Source organism: Chanodichthys erythropterus, chromosome 9 (assembly GCF_024489055.1).
Source record: "Chanodichthys erythropterus isolate Z2021 chromosome 9, ASM2448905v1, whole genome shotgun sequence".
Taxonomy (NCBI): Eukaryota; Metazoa; Chordata; class Actinopteri; order Cypriniformes; family Xenocyprididae; genus Chanodichthys; species Chanodichthys erythropterus.
Window position 1 is genome coordinate 9348185 of NC_090229.1, and position 12749 is coordinate 9360933.

The following is a 12749-nucleotide window of genomic DNA, read 5'->3' on the forward strand; positions in this document are numbered from 1 at the left end:
TTAGAGAGTTGCTGTTTTTCAGGGCACTTGAATAAGTTCTGAGCATTAGCTTTTGCACACGATGTCCTATTATTAAACGCTAAACCCCAATCCGTGCCCATTGTGTAACCCAATCCAAAATGTACAACTGACCTCTGAATTAGAGCTTGTTTTTAAGAACTAAAACAATAGCAGGCCGATGAGGGGCAGACGACTGACCTAACTCTGAAAAATGGGGCTTTGGCATGTGCAAATCTGTCTCATAGATGTATGAGTCATTTCTCTAGGCCTGTTTTTGGCAATTTTACCTGATTACCTTATTCTGAAAAGCATGAATAATAACTATAGAATGAATAACAAATACTTCTGAATAATATAAAAAAGAATTGCTTCTAATATCATCAAAATAAGCGCAGACCGATATTTCAATCAACATGTAAAATTACAATTTGATGATATGCCTATAAAGTCAGTAATATCAAAGAGCATTGAGCATTCCCTGTTTAATAATAATCTACCCTCTTGAAAAATGCCTGTGATATTCTATTTCTGGTTTTTGTTATATAGATACGCCTAATAGAGCCATAATACAATAAAATAGTTATGTTTTTTTAGAATATTACTGCTGTAATGTGAATCACGCGCTTGTCATTTCATTTTATTCAATTTGTACCGGTAATTCCAAGTGCATCTAAAGCATGTGAGTATACATACTAGTCTACATTTGTTATGCACAATCTCTACTACTTTTTACTATAAATATACATTACCGTGCAAAAGTTTGGGGTCAATTAACTTTTTTTTTTTTTTTTTTTAAGAAATTAATACTTTTATTAAGCAAGGATGCATTGGATTCTTTTTAACTTTCTATTCGTCAAGGAATCCTAAAATAAATGTATTATGGTTTCTATATTTTAAGGAACAACTGTTTTCAACATTTTAATAATAAGCAATGTTTCTTGAACAGCAAATCACCATATTAGAATGATTTTAGAATGATTTGGCATAGTTGAATAACAAGAGTTCAGTACATGGAAAAGACATACAGTGAGTTTCAAACTCCATTGTTTCCTCCTTCTTATATAAATCTAATTTGTTTAAAAGACCTCTGAAGAACAGGCGAATCTCAACATAACACTGACTGTTACGTAACAGTCGGGGTGTACACCCACAATATTTGCATGCCAGACCATGTTCCCAACATTATGAAAGGCATTACACAAGGGCAGCCAGTATTAACGTCTGGATCTGTGCACAGCTGAATCAACAGACTAGGTAATCAAGCAAGAACAATAGAGAAAAATGGCAGATGGAGCAATAATAACTGACATGATTCATGACATCATGATATTTTTAGTGATATTTGTAAATTGTCTTTCTAAATGTTTTGTTAGCATGTTGCTAATGTACTGTTAAATGCAGTTAAAGTTACCATAATTTATTACTGTATTCACGGAGGCAAGAGCCGTCGCTATTTTCATTTTTAAACACTTGCAGTTTGTATAATTCATAAACAACTTCATTCTTTATAAATCTCTCCAACAGTGTGTAATGTTAGCTTTAGCCACGGAGTACCATCAAACTCGTTCAGAATCAAATATAAACACCCAAATAAATATTATACTCACATGACCCGAAGCATGCATGCAGCATACATGACGAACATCTTGTAAAGATCCATTTGAGGCTTATATTAGCTGTGTGAACTTTGTAAATGCACTGTATTATAGAGTCGCGAGCTCGATGGGTGAGGAGCATGAGATTTAAAGGGCCAGCAGCCCCTGAATCGGTGCATAGTTAATGATGCCCCAAAATAGGCAGTTAAAAAAATTTATTTAAAAAAATCTATGGGGTATTTTGAGCTGAAACTTCACAGCCACATTCAGGGGACACCTTAGACTTATATTACATCTTGTAAAAAAAGTTTGATGGCACCTTTAAAGTTTAGATTCTTTTAGTTTTGACCAACTTACTGTAAGTCATGTCCACTTCTGCTTTTAACCAAATACCCAATAGATACAGATAATGGCTTTGTTGCACACCCCTAGTATGCAGTAAATACAGGATATTATGCACAGTATGCAAACTTTAAAGGGGTCCTCGATTATGATTTTACTTTTTATTAACTTTAGTTAGTAAGCAATGTGGCTGTTTGAGCATAAACAACATCTTTACGACACTCAAAGTCAGTGGTGGACAGTAACTAAGTATTTTTACTTCGTTACAGTACTTAAGTACATTTTTCAAGTATCTGTACTTTACTTGAGTATTTTTTATTTTTAGCAACTTTTACTTTTACTTCACTACATTCCAAAGCATAAGATCGTACTTTTTTACTCCACTACATTTCATAAAACATGTCGTTACTCATTATTTTAAATGGAAGAAATTATCACATGCTCAGAGACGTTTCGTGCACGAACTGATTCTTTTTTAATCATCCTGTTAAATTGGTTCACAAATCACATCAACAATTCATTCGCGAATTGGACTGATCGTATTGCAGCTGTTATCGAGTCAACAAGTTACTGATTCAATGATCCATTCAAAGCGACTCTCCAGTGAATGAATTTACAAATCTGAAAATTAGCCAAGAACTGGGGGATCCTCTGAGTGCGTACATGTCTGATGGTGAAAAGTAAGTCAGCCTACTAATGTTGAATTTTAGGATTAATTATTGTAACTGAAAATCATATTTAGGTCACAACTGTCAGTTGTTTTTGAACTAAATCTGCTGTAAAGGGCGATCTGTTTAAGCCCACTGACACGTCCACATCAATGTGTCTACAGATCGCGATCTCGATTCAAACAGATCAAATCACATTTTAAAACCAACTTGGTGCTTCAAATAACGGTTGTGTCAATTACATCGTTATGGCACCAGGAGGCGACAAGTGACTGTTAAAATGTATTTGACAATGATCTGATTGTTTAATTCACTAATGAAACAAGTGAAGTAGTTATGAGTGAGTCATTGAATCATTCATTCAAACCCGTTTTTTAAATAATTAAATTAAATTGTCTGCAGCAATTAATATTTTGTCCTCTAGTAAATAATTATAGGCTATTTTGTTTAGTTGTCTATTCAGAATCGTGGGAGAAGCATGATTCTATTTGAAACAAACAAACAACAACAACAACAAAAATGAAACAAAAAGAAACCTTTATTCTCATTTTATCCAGAATCGTGCAACTCTAACACAAATAAAAATAACACATGCACATTCATCTTCCCCGCTGCTGCAATTTTTTAAAATGTTATGTATTTAGCCATATGTATCTTTGACAATTCATAATCATTCATAATTATTTTGAGCAATAGGATTATATAAAATATATAATATAATATTAAATTAAATTATATAAGTGGCCTATATAAAATTACAAAATAAACATTCATCAATTACTTTTTTACTTAAGTACATTAAAAATCAAGTACTTTTGTACTTTCACTCAAGTTAAATTGAAAAGGAGCACTAAATACTTTCACTTGAGTAATATTTTATTATACGTATCTGTACTTTTACTCAAGTATTTGATTTGTGTACTTCGTCCACCACTGCTCAAAGTTCAGTGAAAAGGGAAACATTTTCTTTTACAGAAATCGCTTTTTAAGGACTACAACAAACGGCTGTCACGGTTACTGACAATAGTCATTTTGGCTGCGTGAGATTCTCCAGCTTTGTTGTTGTTGAGCAACAGAAGCACAAGCTGTTAAAGCTCCGCCCTCTACTGGAAAGTGGGCCGGAAGCAGCAGCTCATTTGCATTAAAGGGACACACACAAACAAACTTCACAGACACATTCTGGGGACACCAGAGACTTATATTACATCTTGTGAAAAGGGGCATAATAGGTATCCATTCATTCAAACATTGCATAAAGCATTTTGCTTCATCACATACGCAATATTGTAAGTAAGTAGTACACTAGTATTCCATGCCGAACACAACCAGACTGTCAAATTGGTTCAAACTGAGGGCGAGCACATGCAACTGGACTGCAATCCCCAGTGAGAAAATCAGGCTCTATAAATAAGGAAGTCAGGCTAGTGGATCAGTGGCGTCCCTTTGAATCTTGTATATATTCTGCTCACTCAAAAGAGTCTTTTGGGAATCATTTGTGCAAGAATCAACTGTGCAGGATTTAGCATGAGCTCAGGTTTCTGGTTCTCATGATACACTCTCTTTAGTGCGTGATTAATCTTTGCAAAAAGATTTCCCTATTTGAGAAGAAATAAAGAGCAAATGACCCAAACTATATGCAATAGGTGAGAATTTGTGAAATTTCCAGACCACTTTGACAACAAAATAGACAAAACAACAATATGCACAGGCAGCGTCCTGCACAAGTATGCATCCACTGTCCATACCTGGGTAAAAACACACTCTCCACCACATAGAAGTCCTGCATGAGCACATCTCGGTCAGGTTTTGAGGTCAGATTCCCCACGGTATAACCAATGCCAAGCTGGATAGCTCCTTTTAGGGCAGATGAAGTAGTCTGAAACAATATTGGTAATAAAAAGCAAAACAAATTAGTATATAGAAATTTTGAAACCTGCTCTTATGTGGGTTTATTCATGTCATTTTTAGATGCACAAAACTAAACTTGCCTCCTAAATCTCCTTTGGTTAAACAAATGACATTTGTGGGTCAAACTCTTGAGCAAGGTTCACTGCAAGTATGTTATCAGCCATAACATGAAAAGGTGTGTAGCGTCTGACTACAGGTGTGTAGAGTCTAAAAAAAGCATCAGATCTTGGAATTTCGGAAAGTTCATTGATAGGCCTTTGTTGATACCAACATTTAGAAGGGTGGACATTATCAACATACTAAACTCGTCATTGGACACACTGACAATAAGGTGATTGAAAAATGTAGCTCATTCTTCACTGAACAGAGGTGCTGGCGGACAATTTGTTGATCTTTTTTGTTTTATCAACAGGCAGCGAAACTCTGATGCACATTGTCATGAATTCAGAGGCTATGCCTTGGAAAAGTTTCTGTTTTGTTTTGTTTTGTTTTGTTTTATATACAAACGGCATATGCCGGGTAAATGCTGCACGATTTTCAAAGTCGTCGGATTGCTTTTCTTCTCACACTATACACAACTGTCTGGGGTACCATTTATAGTTGCTGCTGTGTGCACATTACATGACGGATCGGCGACATTTCATTTCTGTCTGGTCCACAAACTACATTTCACGACCAAATAAGCGAGAGAACTGATACAGAAAATAACACGAGATTGTTTCAAGTCTATGACTCCTCCTCCCCTTCCTTCCCTTTCCCTGTATCTTGCGCTTTCATTGGTTGTAGGTCGCTGGGGATGTAATTTCCAGTCAAAACACATTTTGCACTTCATGACTTCATGACTTTATTGGGTCCTTGGTTCTACCATTGGAAAAAGTGTAACGGCTAACTTGGATAATGTGTGCTTTGATAACCAATCACATTACAGCCTTGATGTCATTTCATTGAGCAATCACTGTTTGCGGATACCATAGAAATGAATGAGAAGTGCTGTAAACTAAATCATACCTGTCGCACAATTGTCCGTGACCTCTCTTATAAAACAGCATTTTGTTTGGTGTAAACTCTAAAAATAGATCAATCCAAAAGGAATGTTTAAGAGTAAACATGTCGAAGATAGCCAATTGGCTGTCGATTCATTAAGCTCACAAAAGCGGTTTATTCAGCGTAGTGAAGCGTCTCCTCCATTGACATCCATTCAAAACAAGGCCTCTTGTCTCCTTCCCTGAGTACCGCAGCGTAACGCTATTTTTGGCTAAGGTTGCAAACTTGCTTTTAAGTAGCTTTGCTCTGAGTCACAGACGGGTCCAGATATTTAGCATTCCAAGGGCCAGATTTACTAACGGCTTGCACAAGCACGCAGTAAAAAATCTGCACTGAAACTGCGTGGAAGGGTTATTTTTCCGGCTGACCTTATTGCATATGCATTTGTAAGAGTTTCCCTTTCAGGCACAAAATGTATGGGAGGAGAGTATTTAAAGGTGCCATCAAACGTTTTTTTACAAGATGTAATATAAGTCTAAGGTGTCCCCTGAATGTGTCTGTGAAGTTGCAGCTCAAAATACCCTATAGATTTTTTTTAATTAATTTTTTAACTGCCTATTTTGAGGCATAATTAGAAATGCGCTGATTCAGGCTGCGGCCCCTTTAATTGCTCGCGATCTCCGCCCCTTCCCGAGCTCTCGACTTTATCATTGCATAAACAAAGTTCACACAGCTAATATAACCCTCAAAATGGATCTTTACAAAGTGTTCGTCATGCAGCATGTCTAATCGCGTAAGTATAGTATTTATTTGGATGTTTTCATTTGATTCTGAATGAGTTTGATTGTGCTCCGTGGCTAACGGCTAATGCTACACTGTTGGAGAGATTTATAAAGAATGAAGTTGTGTTTATGAATTATACAGACTGCAAGTGTTTAATAATGAAAATAGCGACGGCTCTCGTCTCCGTGAATACAGTAAGAAACGATGGTAACTTTAACCACATTTAACAGTACATTAGCAACATGCTAATGAAACATTTAGAAAGACAATTTACAAATATCACTAAAAATATCATGATATCATGGATCATGTCAGTTATTATCGCTCCATCTGCCATTTTTCGCTATTGTTCTTGCTTGCTTACCTAGTCTGATGATTCAGCTGTACACAGATCCAGACGTTAATACTGGTAGCCCTTGTGTAATGCCTTGAACATGAGCTGGCATATGCAAATATTGGGGGAGTACATATTAATGAGCCCGACTGTTACGTAACAATGGAGTTTGAGACTCACTGTATGTCATTTCCATGTACTGAACTCTTGTTATTCAACTATGCTGAGGTAAATTCAATTTTCAATTTGAATCATGCAAAGTGATTTACTAAGGTTTGTGCTAGTCAATTTACTGGTATTTGTGCCATAATTTAACGGTAAAAAAGCATGTCTTAAACCAGACACAAATTTGCGCTGCTCTTGGTAGATTGCGTTGGTCATTATGAAAATGATCCGACTGAGTCTGTGTTCTTTAATTTGAGCATCATCATGTGGAGATCTTTACACTCCCATCGGAGCTTTTACGGAATTGCGTTTTCACACTAATTTGCCCTGTTTAGTAAATCTGGCCCTCTCAGAGAGATAATACACACTACGTGATTGTCACTCACGTAAACTCGCATCAATTTCCGCAACAGTCTACCCTAGATCTATTGATCTATATTTTATGTGTAAACAACATCATTGACAAGGAGCTATTGTGGTTAATATTTATAAATTAGTGCTGTCAAACAATTAATCAACCGCAATTAATCAATCAATTAACCGCATCCAAAATAAAAGTTTGTGTTTACATAATATGTGTGTGTACTGTGTATTTTTATTATATATAAATACACACACATGCATGTATATATTTAACAAAAATATATTATATTTATATATAAAATATTTATAATTATATATAAATATTATTAAATATATACATTAATATGTGTGTGCATTTATATATATTAAATACATCAGGGATGGACAACTCCGGTCCTGGAGGGCCAGTGTCCAGCAGAGTTTAGCTCCAACCCTAATCAAACACACCTGAACCAGCTAATCAAGGTCTTTAGGATTAGTATAAAGTTATAGGCAAGTGAGTTTTTATCAGGGATGGAGATAAACTCTGCAGTACACTGGCCCTCCAGGACCGGAGTTGTCCATCCCTGAAATACATGATTAATCAATTAAATTCGCAATTAATCATTAGACAGCCCCATTATCAATAAATCAAATGTAAAAAAAAATGTATACATCATATAAAAACAAAAAAATAACAGACAATAGAAAAATACAAAAAAGTCATATTTTATAATAATGGGGTCTCCATTAAAAAAAAACAAAACAAAAGAAAACATTAATGAAAAACAATTTACCTTTTTGTATGTTTTCTCTCTACTGTTATTGCTAGACCCGCTGACTCCATTCTCATTGGCTGATGACATCTACATGAAGCAATAAAGAGTTAGACGTTACACAAGACTAGTTTACAGTCATTAGCTGAGTGTATGTAAATAATGTCCTCAGGCCGTGTCCACCCGTAAACCATCAGATTTGCAAAAGAGCCCGACAAGGACCACAGGATATCCTGCCAGAGTAATTGAGTGGCTTGTAAATGCAGCACATGTGTGGCTCTGCTAATAAAATATGATGCAATTAGGGTTTACCTTGTTTTAACCAAGAACACAGGTGTTGGTCTGCTGTTCAGCGCTGCTGCATGGCTCAGTCATGTGGACCGGGTGAAAAGCAGAGTTCAAGCTCAGAATTGATGTTCTTCCTGTCAATCAGAGGATGGGAAGGGAAGGGGTGTGTTCTAGTTAGTATGGGAGTGGATGGAAAACCAAAAAGGTTTAATGTCAAAAAACAATCTGACATGCCATCAGTCCTGTTTCAACCCAAAAATGTTTACTTTGACCATAAAGATGTTTTTGCATTTAGTGACATGACAAATTAAGAACATATTAAATACTAATGATTTTTATTAGTCTTTGCAATTCTGTTTGTAAATCTAGAGGTGCAGAAACTACACACTTCACCTTCAGCGGAAGATTGATTTCAGGCATTCTCTACGAGACAATGCAGAATGTTTTTAAGTTGATCTTGTGACCACCTAAGTGTGTGTTTGCAGCCACGGCACTGAATAAACGCTGCGTCGTAAAGTCAGCAGACAGAGTGCAGGGCCTCACAGTCTGTGTAAATGAGGAATAATGGTCTTTCAGACTGTCTGCATAAACAAACTGTGAGACCGAGCCCTTATTCAGAGTCAAGAGCAGCCTGTGACTCTAAAGCTACCCTGCCATTCGCTCTGTGCCAGCACGTTTATATCGGTGGGTCTGCAGAGAAGGAAAACAGAGGTAAAACCCAGTGAAAGTGTGAACGTTTGCTCCTGATAACCAGCTGCTGCCTGAGGAGCGTCTAACACCTGCATGTCAGTTCACCCTGCTATTCAGATCTATTACACGAGTAAAACAAGTTCATGAGTTCATGCAAAAACACAACCTCCTTCTTGTGTCATTAACCATATCATCAATAATGCGTCAGCACTGACCAACAATCAAAATAGAGGCTATAAAATTGTGTATAAATTACACTTGGAAAAGGGCACATCATACATCACAAAACTTACTCATGGAGCAGTTTTTAAATATACAAGTGATCGCTAGCCAGATGCATCATGGAACATTAAGATCAAATAAAGCACTAAGACACAAGAGGTCACGCAGCAGAGTGATTTAACCATAGTTAAAAGGGTGTAAAAATACACAGAACCTGATTTCACCAAGTACAACACATTCCTGGATCAACATCTTTGTTGATCCTGGAACAACATTCCAATCAACCAGTCAGATTTGAGGGACACGTTTACAGTTTATGTCAAGTTTAGACTTACAGCCAGGTTTAGGTGCTTCTACATTAGTGTTATTCATCTATCATTTCCCTCTGATTTAATGGTTATTGATATGGATAGCATTACATTTTTGGACAGGAATGTTGTTTCATGGATCAACAAAATATGTTGACCAAGGCACACGTCTAACTCTGCAAAATCAGGATGTGCTAAAAAGACTGTGTTGTTACCTCTTGTGGATTAAAGGATTAGTTCACTTCAGAATTCAAATTTCACCCCATGTCATCCATGTTTATGCCTTTCTTCAGTCGAAAATAAATTAAGGTTTTTGAGGAAAGCATTCCAGGATTTTTCTCCATATAGAGGACTTCAAAGGTTCAAATTACAGTTTCAATGCAGCTTCAAAGGGCTCTACACGATCCCAGCTGAGGAATAAGGGTCTTATCTAGTGAAACGATTGGCCATTTTCTAAATTTTTTTAAAAATGTATATATTTTTTAACCATAAATGCTCATCTTGCATTGCTCTGCGATGCGCCACGCATTATGTAATCACACTGGAAAGGTCACGCGTGACGTAGGCAGAAGGTTTTCTAGGTTTTATGTTCCTTGTAACATAAAACCTACACAGCATATGACATTATTCTATAATTCAGTTAAAACAATAGTCTCATTGTAAGAAGCACAAAGAAATTATGTGGCAGTGACAGTGGAAAAGACGGATCAGCAAGCGCTCTCAGAAGAGGCAAGTGCCCTTTAAAGGTATTAAAGATATGTGACCATGTGCCAGATATTAAGAGGACAGAGAACAGAAAACACTTATGTTTCTATCACCATAACACTTTAAAAACCTTTGCACTCTCTCTCTCTCTTTATCTATCTCTTCTTCTCATTCGTTCTTCTCTTTGTGGTTGCTATGAGTCCAGGTTCAGTGCTTGTAAACAGTGGCCGTACTGTATCCAGCCAATGGCATTGAGGGGCATTGCTGGTTTGACTTGTGAAATTGCTGGTTTGACTTGTAATTAACACAATCAGTTGGGCACACTGATTGAAGAGAGTCTCAACACTTCTCGGGTCAGTCTCTCAAAACCTCTAACGCAATCAATCATTCAAATTTTCAAGTACATTTTAGCTCATAGATTTTTAACTGAATGGCAAACATGGTTTTTAAAGAAACATCATACAAATTCTTTTTACCTCAGATTCCTTAAAGGGGACCTATTATGCCCCTTTTCACAAGATGTAATAAGTCTCTGGTGTCCCCAGAATGCGTCTGTGAAGTTTCAGTTCAAAATACCCCACAGATCATTTATTATAGCTTGTCAAATTTGCCCCTATTTGGGTGTGAGCAAAAACACAGTTTTTGTGTGTCCCTTTAAATACAAATGAGCTGCTGCCTCCCGGCTAAACAACAACAAAGCTGGAGAATCTCACGCAGCCAAAATGTCGATTGTCAGTAACGGTGTTCAGCCTTACATTGTTTAAATCGGAGTGTCTTAAACCTCTTGACAAACTAAAAGATGTTAATTAATTAAATTTTTATAAATTTGAAATAAATTATATATTTTGTACTGAATGTCAGCTTGCTTATTTTACTCAAGATAAGGATTTATTAGGTTCACATATCATGCAAACAAGAAACAATGCTTCTACACAGGTCGAGAGCTCTCGTTCCAACCACACAACTTTGCGAAGCTCTTTGCGAATGTTCTTTGGAACTATGGTTTCGGGAAACACCGACTCGATGAACTATGCAAATAATTGCGATCATAGTTGTGATTGGTCAATCAGTCTTCGAGCATGTTCTGAAATGTCACGCCCCTTACCATAACAACTCAACCAGGATGCCCTGCTACAAAGTTAAAATATTAGTTCATAAACATTTACTGTGTATTAAGTATAAAATATGTACTCATTATGCAAAAAATCTAAACATTACTAATGACAATTTATCATCAACACATGTTTATTCTCAGTTCTGCCTCCCAAATGTTGTACAATGTGCAGTCATCCCAATTCTACTTACTTTAAAAGTGCCCTAGATTCAAAAATTGAATTTACCTCTGCATAGTTAAATAACAAGAGTTCAGTACATGGAAATGACATACAGTGAGTCTCAAACTCCATTGTTTCCTCCTTATATAAATCTCATTTGTTTAAAAGACCTCCGAAGAACAGGCAAATCTTTTGTCTTTCTAAATGTTTCGTTAGCATGTTGCTAATGTACTGTTAAATGTCGTTAAAGTTACCATTGTTTCTTACTGTATTCACGGAGACAAGAGCCGTCGCTATTTTCATTTTTAAACACTTGCAGTCTGTATAATGCATAAACACAACTTCATTCTTTATAAATCTCTCCAACAGTTTAGCATTAGCCGTTAGCCACGGAGCATAGCCTCAAGTAAAATCAGAGGATGGGATCAATGTAAACATCAAAATAAACACTGTACTTACGCGATTAGACATGCTGCATGACAAACACTTTGTAAAGATCTATTTTGGGGGTTATATTAGCTGTTTGAGCTTTTTTTATGTTGTTTAAGGCAAGTGCGAGCTCTTGGGGCATGGAGCACGAGATTTAAAGGGCCACACGCCCTGAATCGGCTCATTTATAATTATGCCCCAAAATAGGCAGTTAAAAAAATGAATAAAAAAAAATCTATGGGGTATTTTGAGCTGAAACTTCACAGACACATTCAGGGGACACCTTAGACTTATATTACATCTTTTAAAAAAAGTTCTAGGGCACTTTTAAAATGATATTTTAAAGTGGAAACTTACATTTTAAAATTTTTGACAGTTCCAAAGAACTATTCATGTGTGTGTGTGTTTGTGTGTGTGTGTGTGTGTGTGGGGGGGGGGATCAAAATTCCATGTCCGTTCATTTTAATTGAGGGCTTAAAGCTAGAGAAACAGGATTAGGGCCATATCCAACATGGCACAGGCCTTACGGATGCACTCTTTGTTCTGACTGGAGGTTCTTTCTTCAGTTCGCTAATTGGATACAGTGACAGTGATTACATAACTGGCTTAGTGTACTGTGTGAAGTTTCCCGCTAAAAGCTGTAATTGGATATTATGCTATTAAAGGCATTTTTGAAGAATTTGTTGTACTTGGACAATATGCACAGCGCTGCATTGGAGTACAATGAAGCTATAAATACTAATTATTGTTGTACAGATACAGTCAGTGGGGAGGCATATGCAAAAACGAAGAGAAATATCCAATATAGATTTGGGTAATTTTATAAAATTCTATAGATTTTTGTTTACTTAAAACAATGCAAAAAAGATCCTGATAAAATCCAAAGCTGACATTTTCCCCAATCAAATGAATGAAAGAAGACTAAAAAAAAAGGCT

General features: G+C 36.3%; 1 protein-coding gene across 4 annotated transcripts in view; it reads right to left on the reverse strand.

The window, feature by feature from the left end:
- Positions 1-12749, reverse strand: part of pip5k1bb (phosphatidylinositol-4-phosphate 5-kinase, type I, beta b) — a 53355-nt gene that overhangs the window by 29603 nt on the left and 11003 nt on the right. For 3 of the 4 annotated variants that reach the window (XR_010895947.1, XM_067394495.1, XM_067394497.1), the window contains exons 2-4: positions 8210-8319; positions 7919-7987; positions 4351-4481 (exon numbers count right to left, since the gene is read on the reverse strand). Coding sequence is in view for 3 of the 4 variants with exons in the window: in XM_067394495.1 (XP_067250596.1) it covers positions 4351-4481; positions 7919-7987 (200 nt within the window). In the remaining variant the exon portion in view is untranslated. Of the gene's footprint in view, positions 1-4350; positions 4482-7918; positions 7988-8209; positions 8356-12749 lie in introns of all 4 variants that reach the window. The other variant, XM_067394496.1, reaches the window with a different exon arrangement.